Source organism: Bison bison, unplaced genomic scaffold (assembly GCF_000754665.1).
Source record: "Bison bison bison isolate TAMUID 2011002044 unplaced genomic scaffold, Bison_UMD1.0 scf7180017864313, whole genome shotgun sequence".
NCBI classification, from domain to species: domain Eukaryota; kingdom Metazoa; phylum Chordata; class Mammalia; order Artiodactyla; family Bovidae; genus Bison; species Bison bison.
In genome coordinates, this window is record NW_011494885.1 from 1,861,540 (window position 1) to 1,876,527 (window position 14,988).

The 14,988-nt window shown below is 51.2% G+C and overlaps 2 protein-coding genes across 2 annotated transcripts in view; both read left to right on the forward strand.

The window, feature by feature from the left end:
* RELB (v-rel avian reticuloendotheliosis viral oncogene homolog B) overlaps nucleotides 1-8,595 on the forward strand; it is a 28,823-nt gene extending 20,228 nt beyond the window's left edge. Inside the window, 5 exon segments of the mRNA XM_010852688.1 lie at nucleotides 376-480; nucleotides 2,461-2,676; nucleotides 3,470-3,538; nucleotides 3,680-3,757; nucleotides 7,736-8,595. Of these exon segments, the coding sequence (XP_010850990.1) occupies nucleotides 376-480; nucleotides 2,461-2,676; nucleotides 3,470-3,538; nucleotides 3,680-3,757; nucleotides 7,736-8,121 (854 nt within the window). The 3' untranslated portion in view covers nucleotides 8,122-8,595.
* A 147-nt stretch (nucleotides 8,596-8,742) lies between these two features.
* CLASRP (CLK4-associating serine/arginine rich protein) overlaps nucleotides 8,743-14,988 on the forward strand; it is a 25,016-nt gene continuing 18,770 nt past the window's right edge. The window contains exons 1-2 of the mRNA XM_010852689.1: nucleotides 8,743-9,000; nucleotides 9,783-9,910. Of these exons, the coding sequence (XP_010850991.1) occupies nucleotides 9,812-9,910 (99 nt within the window). The 5' untranslated portion in view covers nucleotides 8,743-9,000; nucleotides 9,783-9,811. The remainder of the gene's footprint in view (nucleotides 9,001-9,782; nucleotides 9,911-14,988) is intronic.

Here is a 14,988-nt window from a genome sequence, read left to right on the forward strand (position 1 = left end):
CTAGTTTTACTCACATTCTGCTCTCTGACCAATCAGCTGTGGCCAGGAGGAGGTGATGCTTTGATTGGCCAGGTCTAGGGCACGTGGTCCCCACTTAGCTACCAGTGGGCTTTCACCTATCCAATCCCCAAGACAGAGATGGGAGCTCACTAGACCTCAGTGCGGAGGGCTCGTGGATGCTCACTAACCCCTCCACCCTGGGCATCTTCTTTTTTTCCACCTGCAGCACAGGTTCCAAAAATATCAGACCCCTGGCTTGCCCATTTCCCACCTCTCCACATCCTGAGTGGGCACCCATGGGGTTCCTGGTAAGGATTTGATGACTAAATTCTTTTTTTTTCTTTCCTTTGTGTGTCTTCCTCTCCTCTTTCCCAGAGTCTACAAACACGTCGGAGCTACGAATTTGCCGAATCAACAAGGAGAGTGGGCCGTGCACGGGTGGCGAGGAACTCTACCTACTGTGCGACAAGGTGCAGAAAGGTGAGGGGTCTGGGGCAGTGAGCGGGCAGAGTGGGGTCTGCCAGCTTGCAGAGACTGAGACGGTGAGGAGTAGCTGGTTAACCAGGGGAGCCTAGCAGAAGGGTCCAGTGCTCTGGTTTCAGATGTTGCCCATTGATTCACTCACTCACTGACTCACCCACCCACACACTCTGTTCACTCATTCATGAACAGAGAAGGAGGCCTGTTTATACTAGCCAGCATTGAGTGCTGGGCAGACCTTGGCATCAGGAACTTTGGGGAACTACTCTGGTATTAAAATCGTGGAGTTGTATAAATAAATGCTTTATGACAGTTGGGTCAGGGCTCCAGATGGAGAAAATGGAGGAGGTTTCCACTTGAGTCACATCCATTCAAATGCAAAACCCCTTTCTCAAACTGGGTTTTAAAAATTTTTATTATGTATTCATTTTTGGCTGCGCTGGGTCCTTGTCGCGTTGCGTGGGCTCTCTCTAGTTGTGGCGAGCAGGGGCTACTCTTCCTGGTGATGCGCAGGCTTCTCACTGCAGCGGCTTCTCTTGTTGCGGAGGTGCGCACATGCTTCAGCAGTTGGAGCGCGTGGGCTCAGTAGTTGCGCCATGCAGGCTCTAGGGCACGGGCTCAGCAGTTGTGGCGCACGGACTTGGTTGCTCCGCAGCATGTGGGGGTCTTCCCAGACCAGGGATCGAACTCATGTCCCCCTGCATTGGCAGGTGGATTCTTATCCATTGGGTGGCTCCTCTATGCTGGCCTCTGTGCTAGGCAGTGCTGGGACATAGCAGTGACCGAGACATGTCCAGACTCTGCCCTCACAGGGCTCTCAGTTCAATGAGAGGTAGGGGAAGAAATATAAATTATAAATGTGCGTAATGCTGATAGGGAAGAAGACACAGTACTGAGACTGAACAACAGGAAGACCAGACATGGTCCAGGCATCTGGGAAGGCTTCCTGGAGGAGGTGGTATTTGAACTGAGATCTGAGGAAGGCCAAGGAGATTCTTAGGAGCCTGGGAATTGGGGTTAGGGCAGAAAAACTAATACTGCCTCAAGTGAATGATTCAAGGTAGATTTGAGTTCTATTCCATCATTGACTCACTGGCTGATTTTGGCCAGGTGACTTCAATACCCTGAGCCGGTTTCCTCAGCCCCTAAAATGAGCTGGTATTAGGATGAGATGGGATCCCAAATACCTAAGAGGTACATCACAAAGAGGTAGCATTTACTGAGGATTTTCTGAGTTCCTAGAGCTAATATTTTACATAATGCTTATAAAAGCCATCATACTTAACAAGGATTGATCACCTATTAAGTCCTCTTCTAAGCCCTTTTATTGGACTGACTCATTTAATCCTTCTAAAAACTCCTATGAGGTGAGTGCTATGACTTTCCCCCTTTAGGGTGATGACACTGGGCCCAGAAATACCAGTAACTTCCTCGAGTCCTAGGAGCTAGTGCTGAAGAGCTCTTGCTTGCCTGGATTCCCATCTTGGCTGCACCACTTGTTGACCATGTGACCTTGGACAAGTGGCTTAATCTCCTGGTGCCTTTGCTTTCTCCTCAGTATCATGGGCTCTCTAGAACTGTTGTATGTCTTAGAGGTAATCTGTGTGTGTCCAACACATATAAAGCCTCGATATATATACTCATATATGGGCTTCCCAGGTAGCGCTAGTGCTAAAGAACCCATCTGCTAATACAGGTGACGCAGGAGATGCGGGTTCGATCCCTGGGTTGGAAAGATCCCCTGGAGGAGGCAATGGCAACCCACTCCAGTATTCTTGCCTGGAGAATCCCATGGACAGAGGAGCCTGGTGTGCTACCATCCATAGGAGTCAGACACAACTGAAGTGACTTAGCATGCATGCACATATAATTAGTTTTATTCTTGGAAATACTTGTGTTGATTTTGGGGGAGGCTGAGTAAGTTGGGTCTCTGGTGGACCAAGTGTCTTGGCTCAGCTGATGCCCCCACTTTCCTGCCAGAGGATATATCGGTGGTGTTCAGCAGAGCCTCCTGGGAAGGCCGGGCTGACTTCTCCCAGGCCGATGTGCACCGCCAGATCGCCATTGTGTTCAAGACACCACCCTACGAGGACCTGGAGATCGTTGAACCTGTGACAGTGAACGTCTTTCTGCAGCGGCTTACTGATGGGGTCTGCAGTGAGCCTCTGCCCTTCACCTACCTGCCTCGGGACCATGGTAACCACAACAACCCAGGGTGACCCACTGCCCCAGAGACCAGGTCTTTGGCCTTGCTTGGGGTGCCCCAAAGGGGAAAGGGGAAGATGCAGAAGTAGAATGCAGGCTCCAAGTTGCACAGACTGGGGTTCAAATCCCTGTCTGCTTACTGGTTTGTGTGACCTTGGCTTTTCCTAGTCTCAGACTCCTCCTGTGCAAAATGGAAATAGTAACAGTACCCATCTCGTGACATTTTGGGATTATTTAATAATTTCTCCTCTCAGCACAGCTGCTTATGCCTGGCCCTCTGCTGGGAACGTAGTGGTACCAGAGACAGCCCCAGCCCTGTGCTATGAGGCCCATCGTTCTATAAGGGTGGGCGGATGGGGCGGGAAACAGATCTATTCCCATACAGTGACAGCCAGAGTGGGCAGGGCTGGGATGGAATTGCTTATAGAATTTGTCTTGCAGAGTAGGGCAACTGACCCAGGCTTAGAGTTCAGGGAGGGTTTCCTGGAAGAGGGGGCAGCTGACCTGAGGACAGGAGGGTGACTAAGCAGTTTTCCAGGGAAGTGATAAGAGTTGAGGAAGAGTGTTTTAAGTAGCTGGAACAGCAAGTGCAAAGGCCCTGGGAAAGAATTATGCCTGGGATGTTCCAGTGGGGTTAGAAGTAATTTGGGTTTTATTCTAAGATATGGACATCTATATACATTGGTTGGGAAAAAGCCAGAACAGCTCAACAACTTCCCAAATGGTTTCTATAGTTCTTATTTTTCACGTGTTATTTTGTATGCCTCTGGTATCTCCTGAACAGACAGCTATGGCGTGGACAAGAAGCGGAAACGGGGGCTGCCTGACGTCCTTGGGGAGTTGAATAGCTCTGGTGTGTCCCCTCTGCCCCTTTTGATGTCCCTCTCCAGGTCCCTGGGAGGGGTTGACTGACCCCATCACCCTGCCCACCGCCCCCAGGTTGGGGAGGAGGGGCTGGTGGGATCCAGGGGTCCTCATCTTTGCCTTTCTTCAGATCCCCATGGCATTGAGAGCAAACGACGGAGGAAAAAACCAGTCTTCCTGGATCAATTCCTGCCCAGCCATGGCTCAGGTGGGTGTTGGTTCAGTGCAAGTGCCTGCCCTTGAGGTGGGCTAAGTGGGGGTGGGGGTGGGGGGGTTGCAGCCACACTTTTCTAGCCTCTTCAGGCCCCCAAAGAGCTCCTACATGGCCAGTGCCTCACCACTTAACCAGCAACATAAAGTAGAAAGAACAGTGGTTCTGGACACAGTCCAGAGACTCTGATCTCCACTTGGCCATTTTCATGCTGTGTGACATTTATCAAGTTGCTCTACCTCTCAGAGCTTCAGGGCGCCTCTGAAAAGTATCACCACATACATACCTCATTGGCCTTTTAAATGTTACTGTACTTATTTTTACAGACAGTCTCAGCATAATTGCTTTGTGTGTGTTCACTTAATCTGTGCAGTCCCTCTGGGGGGTGGGGGTGGGTGCTGTCATCTCCTCCCATGCCCCAGTCTCATTTTACTGGTGAAAAACTTGAGGCCCAGAGAGGTGACATCTCTTGCCCAAGGTCACACAGCCAGTCCGTGGTGGAGCGGGGAGTTACACCTGGGCAAAAGTTAATTTACTTGTTAATGTATTTAAAATTGTAACCATTTAATTAGGCTGCAATAGGTCTTAGTTGCAGCATGTGGAATCGTCGATCTTCTCTGTGGCACGTGGGGTCTTTAGTTGCGGCATGCGAACTCTCAGTTGTGGCATGTGGGATCTATTTCCCTGACCAGGGATCAAACCCAGGGCCTCTGCATTGGGAGCATGGAGTCTTAGCCACTGGACCACCACCCGTGGGCACAGGTTTAGACTAATGATGATACATGTGACACCAGTAGTAGGGAGTAGAGGATGGATAAATTGGAGGTGGTGTCAGAGCTGCTGCTGCTGCTGCTAAGTCACTTCAGTCGTGTCCGACTCTGTGTGACCCCATAGACGGCAGCCCACTAGGCTCCCCCGTCCCTGGGATTCTCCAGGCAAGAACACTGGAGTGAGTTGCCACTCCCTTCTCCAATGCATGAAAGTGAAAAGTGAAAGGGAAGTTGCTCAGTCGTGTCCAACCCTTAGTGACCCCCAGAGCTAGGCTGCTATCCAAAGCCTCCCCACTCGCTGACCGCTAGCTCTAAGAACACTGTCCCCAGCACCCCAGCTACCCCAGGAGCCCAGCTCCCAGCCAGAGTCTGCTGGAGTTGTCAATCTCAGCCAATCTCACCTGAAGGTTTCAAGTGTCATCTGTTGTCTACCAACACCTCTGCCCCTAGAAATCCCCAGTCCTAGTCCATTTCATCAACCTTTGACCCTGAATCCCTGAAGTCTCTCATCATTAGCCACTTAGTAATTCTTTCACCTGCTCCATCACCCCAATTTCCCAGTATCCAAAGTTCTCCTCTCTTATTCCTTTGGCAAAGCTGCCCTGGCACTAGAGTGGAATGGTTAAGAACCTAGCCTCTGCAATCAGACTGGGTTTGAATTCAAGGCCACAATTAAGCCACTGTGTGATCTTTAAAAAAAAAAATATTTATTTAGGGCTGCATCAGGTCTTAGTTGCAGCATGTGGGATCTTTCTGTGGGTCATGTGGGCTGTTTGTTGAAGTACAAGGTCTTCTCTCTAGCTGTGGTGTGGGGGGGTCTAGAAACGTATTTGTGGTGCGTGGGCTTAGTTGCCCCGAGGCATGTGAGATCTTAGTTCCTGAACCAGGAATCAAACCTGTGTCCCCTGAACTGGAAGGTGGATTCTTAACCACTGCACTGGGAAGTCCCTGTGCAACCTCTTTGGGCCTCAGTTTACTTAACTTGCAGATGGAGATCTTCCTTCTTGGGGTTCCTTCCAGAATTTAGTGAGGTCACAATGCACAGTTATTTAGTATAGGCTTTGGTGCCCAGGAGATGTTAGGAACTTGCCGGAAACCAGGAATGCCACCTGCATTTGTTATGATCATGTTTAACTGCATTCACAGCAAAATCCAAAATAACAGGAACTTCAGTAGGATAGGACATTATTTCTCCTCTCACACAAACACAGTCCAGGGGTGGGTGGTCCACAGATGCTTTGGTGGCTGCATGATCATCAGAGACCCAAGCTCCTGCTATTTTCAGCTCATAGTTTCCACCTCATGGTGCAGAATGGCTGTTGCAGCTCCATCCATCATGCCCACATTTCAGCCAGCAGCACTTGGTCACATGGCCACATCAAGCTACCAGGGAAACTGGGAAATAGAGTTCCAGCAGCACTGTGACTCCTTCTAAAATAAGTGTAGTCAGTCTTTGCTGGTGAGGTTTGTCTTGTCTCAAAAAGACTTCCACAATGACACTTAGCATTTTACCTTACAATTTTGGGACTTGATATTTCTCCTTGGGTCTCCCATGGTGTGATTTCACCTTTTGTGTTGTCTTTATACGCTGGGGGGCTTTGGAGCATCCTTTTCTTCCTCATTCTTGAGGAAAACTCACTAGCATTATAGGAGCACGGTTTCAACCCTGGTTCCACAACTCACCTGTGAACTGCAAGTTATTTTGCCTGTTTGCTTATTAAATAAGAATGATTCTTAGTTTATTGAGGAACTTCCAAAGTGTTTTCCCCACCAATTTACCCTCCCACCAACAATGTATGAGGGTTCTCTTTTCTCTGCATCCTCACCAGCATTTGTTATTTATGTCTTTTTGATGACAGACATTCTGACAGGTGTGAGGTGAAACTTCATTGTGGTTTTTATTTGCATTTCTCTGATGATTAACCATGTTGAGCATCTTTTCACGTAACTGTTGGCCAACTGCATGTCTTCCTTAGAAAAATGTCTATTCAGTTCTGCTCATTTTTTTAGTTGGGATATTTGTTTATTTAATATCGTATGAGCTGTTTTTATTTTGGACATTAACCGTGTATTGGTCATATCATTTGCAAATACCATATGACCCAGCAATTCCACTCCTGAGTGTATATCCAAAACAAACAAATAAAACGAAAACACTAATTTGAAAAGAGACATGTACCCCAATGTTCATAGTGCCACTGTTTACAATAGCCAAGAAATGGAAGTAACCTAAGTGTCCTTCAATAAATGAATGGATAAAGAAGATGTGGTGTATATATACACAATGGATTACTGCTGCTGCTTAGTCGCTTCAGTCGTGTCTATCTGTATACGACCCTATGGACTGCAGCCTGCCAGGCTCCTCTGTCCATGGGATTCTCTAGGCAAGATTACTGGAGTAGGTTGCCATGCCCTCCTCACAAAATATTACTACTCAGTCATTAAAAAAAAACCTGTAATTTGCAACAACATGGATGGACTTGGAGAGTATTATGCTTAGTGACAGAGAAAAACAAATGCTGTATGATAACATATACGTGGAGTCATAAACAAAAGTGAATATAACAAAAAAGAAATACTGACAGATATAGAGAACAAACTAGCGGTTATCAGTGGGAAAGGGAGGGGGAGGGGAAATATAGGGATGGGGATTAAAAGGTACAAATTACCATGTATAAATAAATCAGCAACAAGGACAGGGAATACAGCAAAGGGAATATAGCTAATATTTTATAACAACTATAAGCAGAGTATGGGCTTCCCTGGTGGCCTGGATGGTAAAGAATCTACCTGCAATGCAAGAGACCTGGGTTCAGTCCCTGGGTTGGGAAGATCCCCTGGAGAAGGGAATGGCAACTCACTGTAGTATTCTTGCCTGGAGAATCCCATGGACAGAGGAACCTGGTGGGCTACAGTCCATGGGGTCTTCAAGAGTCAGACACGACTGAACGATTGAGCACACACACATAAGTGGAGTATAACCTTAAAAAATTGTGAATCACTATGTTGTACACCTGATCAACTATACCTCAAAAAAATTATTGTAAATAAAAAAAGAGAATGGTGATAGTCCCTACTCAGAGTTCTCCCTGGCGTTATAGGAGGCCACATGATAAAGTATTCAGCCACAGACCCGGCATTTGAGCTGGCGGGAGGTCGACCCTAAAAGCCCACCATGCTTCCTTCTTTCTTCTCATCCCTGCAGGACCGTACCTCCCGCCGTCAGTGCTGCTACCCGACACAGACTTCTACCCGGGCACCGTATCCCTCCCCAGCCTGGAACCCCCCGGCGGGCCGGACCTCCTGGACGACAGCTTTCCCTACGACCCCGCTGCCCCCACGCTCTTGACCATGCTGGACATGTTGCCCCCAGCGCCACCACTCACCAGCGCTGTCGCGGGCAACGGCGGTGCAGGGGCTGCGGTCGGGGAGCCTCCCGGCCCCGAGCCGCTCACGCTGGACTCGTACCAGGCCCCGGGCCCCGGGGACGGAGGCACTGCCAGCCTCGTGGGCAGCAACATGTTCCCCAACCAGTACCGTGAGGCCGGCTTTGGGGGTGGCCTCCTGTCCCCGGGCCCTGAGGCCACGTAGCCCCGCGGCGCTGGAGGAGAGGCGCTGGGTCGGGAGGGAGGTGGCCTTCCAATCAGGATACCCAGCACCCCCATCCCCTGGGGCGGCCCTTGGTCAGTCTTCCGACGTCCTCGTCCTTCTGAATCGGACATCTTCAGCGCTGGGGAGAAACTCCGTTAACACCGGTTTCTCCTGAGCTCCTTTACAAATGAGAAAACTGAGTCTGGAGAGGAAAGGGGGCTTGGCTCTCAAGCACTAGCTTGTTAAAGCTGCTGTCTCAGCCCCCACAAGCAGGGGCACCTTCTCCAGGGGGATTCTGTTGTGTATATATGGGAGGAGGGTGCAGATCCCCCATCCTCCTTCCCCAGGCTTGAAGGTGGGGGGCGGGGTAGGTTGTTTGTTCAGAGTCTTCCTAATAAAGATGAACTTTTGATCCCTGGGGGTCTCGTCTCTTTGCTAGAGAAACAACCCCCGCCTTTAAGTACGAAGTCTCCAGGCTCCGCCTACGCCCCTCGGGTTTCCTCAAGCCCCGCCCTTCCGCTCACTCTCTAGTCCAACCTAGTTTCCGCCTCTCGAGTAGGCGGAAGTGCCTCTGCCGCTCCCCGCCCCGTCCCTCAGCCTCCCACTTCCGCTTCCGGCGCGGGTCGCGCGCGAGCGAAGCGGTGGGAGGCGGCGACGAGCCGGTGAGTGCGGGCAGCGGGTGACCTGGTGGCCTCGGGCGGACGTCAGCCCAGCTTCGCCCTTGCCTCGGCTTCTCCGCGGTCTACTGTGAGACTCCGCTCGGCCCGGGCCCCGAGGGCTGCCCGCCCCGCACCCCTTCGGCCTGGCCGTGCCTCAGGCCGCGCCCTACCTCCGCCGTCGGCCAGAACTCGCCGCGTCGGACCCTGCCGCTTGCCACAGGTCCCGCCCCCTTGTCAGAAAAACTTAAGAGGGATCCCTCAGGCCCAGACCGGGTGCTCGAGCCCGGTCCTGCAGGCTTGCCCCCAAACGCAGCCCACCCCCTCCTGTCATCTCGCTCCGCCTCCCTCAGCCTCTGTACCCTCCCCCCGCCCCCAATTTAGATTCCTGCTTTAGACCTCGGCAGCGCTTCTTTTCCTCCGGCGCTGCCTCCTGCCCTCTCCTCCCGCAAGTGTCGGGAGGACATCCACCACCATCCACGCCCTTCACCTGCCCTCGACCCCCACCTCCACACCACTACCCTTTTTCCATAAAAATTTTCTCTTCGTCCACCTGCCTTCATCCCCAGACCTCTGGTACCCAGACCCCACCCCCCCCACCCCCCGCCGGCCCACCTGGTGGGCGCCGTTTCAGCCCTTCCTCTCCCTTGAGCTCCCAACCCCAGCTGCTCATGTTCTTCCTCCAGACCTTACTTCAAACACTCCTTCCATCCTTGAACCTTTCATCCTTGATTCCTCCTCCTTCAGCACAGGGTACAACTTTCTCTGGGCTGCTCACTCCAGAATCAACGGGAGTGGGGGTGGGGGATTCAGAATACCCAGGGTACTGGATCAGACTTGCCCGGGGTCCACCCGAGTGTATCCTGCTGCACAGTTCTGCAGCCTCACTTACTCTCCCTGAAGCTGATGCTCAGGATTAACTGTGTCAACTTATTAGGTGTCGGTGATTCTGCCCGTATTTTTTTTTTTTTAAGCCCATCTGACACCCCTCCCCTCATCCCTCAGGTTGAGGCCCCAGCCTTGGCCTCACCACAATGTGGCACGAGGCTCGGAAACATGAGCGGAAACTTCGAGGCATGATGGTCGACTACAAAAAGAGGGCAGAGCGGCGCAGGGAGTACTATGAAAAGATCGTAAGTGACCTTTAATCTGGGCTGGGAGCTCTGTGAGAGAGCGGAGCCCTGGTTATCCTGGTACCACCAGGCTTGGAAATAGGCTAAGAGGGGATACCTGTTTTCTCAAGAAAATGTCCATTTTTTTGAGCGTAATCATGTGCTGTGCTGTGGTGAGCTGAGTCTCTCAGTCCCATTTGACTCTTTTCCACCCTTGTGTACTGTAGCCCACCAGGCCCCTCTGTCCATGGGGATTCTCCAGGCAAGAATACTGGAGTGGGTCGCCTCCTCTCCTCTAGAGCATAATCACTGGGGGCGGGGACGGAACCGAGGTATTTTGTTTACTGTTGCACGCTGTGCTGTCTGGTGTGGACTCAGAGTACAGAACTGGTGTTGTCAGGAAGGAGGGAAGGCTTTGTAGCACTCCAGACTTAAGATTGGCCACCTCCGGAATGCTGTCGGTCTTGGTTATTATTCCTCAGTGTTCACAGTGCCCAGAGGAGCGCAGCCCTTCTTAAGGTTTGACTTGGCATCCGGAAGGAGTACCGTCAGTATTCACCTAGTGAATTCTGGCCATTTCTCCCCTGTTAGATGCTTCAGTTGCTTTTGGAGAGAAGAGCACACTCCATCTTGTGACCTAAAAGGCCCTTGTGGTCTGGCCTCTGGGCTTCATTCTGAGGTAGCTCCATTGGCCTTTTTTTGCATCTCTGCCCCCGCTGGGTATTGAGCCTGTAATGCCTCCTCTCAGTTCTTTAACTGTCACTTGTTCTTGAGACCCCAGCTTGAAATGGCTTTGGCACACTAGGTTCTGATCTTCTGTGAGATGGTATTTATATAGACGTTTTCATTTGTTACTGCATCACTGCCGCAGGCTCCTCCCTGGTGTTCTGGCTTCCAGTCCTGCCGCCTCTAATCCACCCTCCTCAGAGAGGCCAGAGACGTCTTTTTTTTTTTTTTTAAATAAGGGATGGAATTATTGTTATTTTTTTAAAAACATTTATTTGGGTGCACTGGGTCTTAGTTGTGGCATGAGAGATCTAGTTCTCTGACCAGAGATTGAACCTCAGCTCCCTGCATTGGGAGTGTGGAGTTTTAATTGCTGGACCACTAAGGAAGTCCCCAGAGAGGTCTTTCTAAAGCACAAAGCTGACTCTGTCCCTCTCTTACTCAACTTCTCTGTGACTCCTTAGTGCCAGGCTCCTCATGACAGCCTTTAAGAGCATCCATGGCCTGGCTTTTACCACCTCCTCCAGACTCGTGTTACTCTGCTTTCTGCCTTATTCCTTTGCTCGTGTCATCTGGCCTCCCTACTATCTGGGGCTACTTTTTCTAGCAAAAAAAGGTGTATAAAGAGCTACCAGTTTACCTCCCAAAATTGTATAGTTCTCTTTAGCCATAGGGGCTTTGTGTGAGCTTTTCCTCTACTGGGTTAGCTCCTGCTCATCTCTCGGATCTCAGTCCTCAGGGAAGTCTTCCCTCATCCTTCGTACTCAATCAGTGTCCCCTATAAATGCTGTCACAGCTTCTTGTTTTTCCCCTTTGTGGAATTTAACACACATTTTTAGCTCTGTGAGACTGGGGACTAGGTTTATTTGGGTCATGGTACTGCTTTCCATGCTTGAGCCCAACGTGGTTTAAAAGACTAGATGAATAAAACAATAATAATAGCAGTTGCCATTTTAATTGATCCTTCTCAGGCTCCAGGCTCTGTTAGGAGAACATTAGATGTATGATTGCTTTGAGTCCCCACAATCACCCATGAAACAGAGGCTGCTATTATCCTAGGAGAGTCATCTCTGAGAGCCCGTCTCCAGTGGTGTTGCAATAACTATGACGGGACCACAAGGGCAGGGCCTGGGCCTATGTTGGTTACAGTTGAGGCCCTAGCAGCGGACGGGGAACGCTGTCAGCGCTCAGGGCTGAGTAACTGCCGCTTATTAAGGGTTCGGGCGTGCCAGACCCGCGCCTGCTACTGCGGTGCATTGTTTCTGGTCCTTTCAGCAGGCCTGGGAGAGGGGTGTTGACCCCTGTGTTAAAGCTTTGCTGATAACAGTAGTTAATGCTGTTGAGTGTTTGTGTGTTAAGTACTGTGCTGAGCGCTTGACATGCGTCTCTGTTTCATCATATCTTCACTGAAGACACATGTTTATTTCCTTATTACATAAAAGCCCAGAGGTGGCCAGTCCTGCTCAGGGAACTGTTATTCAGCCGTGAGTGGCTTCTCTTGCCAGTGTTTTCTTAGGGTCTAAGAGGGCTGCTCAAGCTCTAGCCATCATGTCTTTATATTCCATTCAGCAGGAAGGGAGAAGAGGCCAGTGGGCTCATGTCAGTTGTTAAGAAAGTTTCTAAATGTTTGCACATAATATATCCACTCGTATCCCCGTGGCCAGAAAGTAGCCCTTGGTCACATACAGCTGCCAGGAAGGCTGAGAGGTATGCGCTGTATGCTGGGGGCCTTGTGCCAGTTATGTTAGGAGTCTCATTACTGTGGAGGAAGGGGCAGTGGATGTTGGTTGCCAACTAATGGGCTGTCACAAATGGTGGGGATAGGGCACCTCCCTCCCAAGGTATCGGAGTGTTGGGTGAGATTGGGCACAGAGACTCCCGAGGGCCGACCTGCCCAGGCTAACTTGCTCAGTAAATGCCAGCTCTTGGTGCTGAGGTTATTATTACCAAGTAGAGCTGGAATCGCATCCAGGTGGATGGATGGAGTGGAGGAAAGAAGGCCGGAGTGGGGTCACTCAGAAGGCCTGGGACTCCAGGCTCTCGTCCGTGTGAGCCAGAGAGCTCACTGAGCCGTGTTTTCCCCCTTGGGACAGTGGTGACGACCAGCCCCTCTCACTGGGTGACAGGGAAGAGCTTCAAGAACAGAACAGTGTCTGTGGGGTGTGTTGTGGTGCAGGCCTGTACAAGCAGCTGTCCCTGAACATGAACGTGATCAGCATTCAGATCAGAGCCACCGAACTGTGGACGGTGGCGGCTTTGAGGAGAGGATGGGGCTGTCATGTGGGTCTCTCATCTTATTCTCCGCCCGAGAGAGGCAGCTGAGGCCAATGTTGAGGAAGCAGAGGTCAGCTGTGGCAGACTGGGCCGGTGTGTCCAGTCCAGACAGCTGATTTCTCTTCTGATGTGTCCTTGGTGCCTGCTCTCACTCCCTTCCTGTCCCTGGTTCTGTCATTGTTCTGTCCCTGTCGACTTTCTTCTAATCAGTGATTTGGGTAAAGAAACAGAATTCCATGTTGATGTGTAAGTGGAAAATAAAACAGGTCTCAGCTCTGGCATCTCCTTCTCCAGGAGGCCCCAGGCCGATCCCAGCGGGCTGAGCGATACAAACCCTGGCTTCCCCACCCCAGCACTGCTCACTCTTGGTCGTCACTGTGGGGCCCGGGTCTGTCCCCCACAATGAACTGTGAACTGTGGGGACAGGGCTGACTGTCTCAGTCACAGCTGTGGCCCTAGCACAAGACCTCGCTCAGAGTGGGTGCCTGCTTCACAGTTGAATGAGTGAGAGAAAGACCACGAACTTGTCTGACGCTCTTCGATCCTGGAGATGTAATGGTCTAGTGGTTAAAAATAGATTTTGGCTCTTGAAGACGGATTTGTACGTGTTTGTTTGAAGTTTGTTTCACCATAGCCAAGGTGTGGAAACAACTTAAATATCCAGCAGCTGATGAATGGGCAAAGAAAAGTGGTCTGTGCATGCAGTGGGATATTACTGAGTCACAGAAAGAAAGGGGATTCTGTCACAGGCTACAGCAAAGAGGCACCTGGAGGACTCTGTCCAGTGAAATAAGCCAGTCACAAACAGACAAACCCTGCGAGATTCCGTGTGTATGAGGTATTTGAAGCAGTCAGGCCCTTCGAAACAGAAAATGATGGTTGTCAGGAGTTGGGGGAGGGGAGGGGAGTAGTAGTTCAGCAGGTGTGGAGTTTCGGTTTTGTAGACGAAGGTCTAGAGATCGGTGCACAGCGAGGTGCAGATCGTTAATGCTACCGTACTGTGCATTTAAAAGTGGTTAGGTTAGTGGATTTTACGTTGTATGCCTGTTACCATGACCCAAATAATTATTTTAGAAAAAAAGTGGATTTTGGAGTCAGGCCTATTTGAGCTCAGATCCTGGTTCTGTTTGTGACTGGTGTGATATGGAGCGAGTGAGCCTCCCCACTCTGAGCTCCAGTTTCCTCATCTGGGACGTGGGGTAGGAGTAGCACCTTTCTCCCACGGTTGAGAAGTTTGAGGTGTACGTAACGCACCTGGCTTTTAGCGTGTGTGGTTCAGGGACTTTTCCTGAAGCTCCCTGTTAACAGAGCCAGGCCACGGACCCAAAGTCTTAACTCCCCGCCCAGTGCTTTTTTGTTTCCCTGGTGCTGGTACAGTGAATTCTTGGTACAGGCCAAAGTCCATCCTGCAAACAGTCCCACGTGTGTCTTGGGTGTGGGAGCCGAGCATTTGGCCTGGAGCGGTCTCCGAACCCCAGGTCTTAGACCTGCCCCGGGGCGGTCACGAGGCCTGAGATGAGGGCCTGAGGGAGGCAGATGAGGTGTGGGAAGAGGCGCTGGGTCGCAGCAGCGCCACCCTGTGGATGCGGGTGGAGGCCACCCTCAGCTCGCTGAGCGCGCACAGGACAGGGAGCAGCCCGGTGGTAGCTGTGGTCATTGGTGAGTGTCCTTCTCAACTCCTGCTGACGGGGCTGGGGTGGGAGCTCGAGGCCGAATGAGGAAGTGCAGGCTCTCGAGAGCTTGAGGCTGATGGTTTTCTCAGTCTTGGGCTCAGGCTCCTCATCTGTGAGTGAGGCCGCATTCTGTTTGCTTTGGTCAGTGTTCCCAGGCCCTGCCCTGGGCGCTCGGAATGCAAGATGGGTCTTGCCCGCCTGGAAGTTCCATTCTAGTTGCGGAGTGGTGACAGGTGACAGGTGATGGGCGGTGCTCTGAAGAGAGTAGGGTAGGGTAAGGAGCTAGGGTCAAGTCAGGGGCTGGGGCAGCTGTTTAGATAAACTTGACAAGGAAGGTGGCTGGAAGGGGATCGGAAATAAGTGAGGAGACAGACAGCAAGAGCAGGGCTGTTCTGTGGCGTGGAGGCCGGCGGTGTGGGGCGGGGC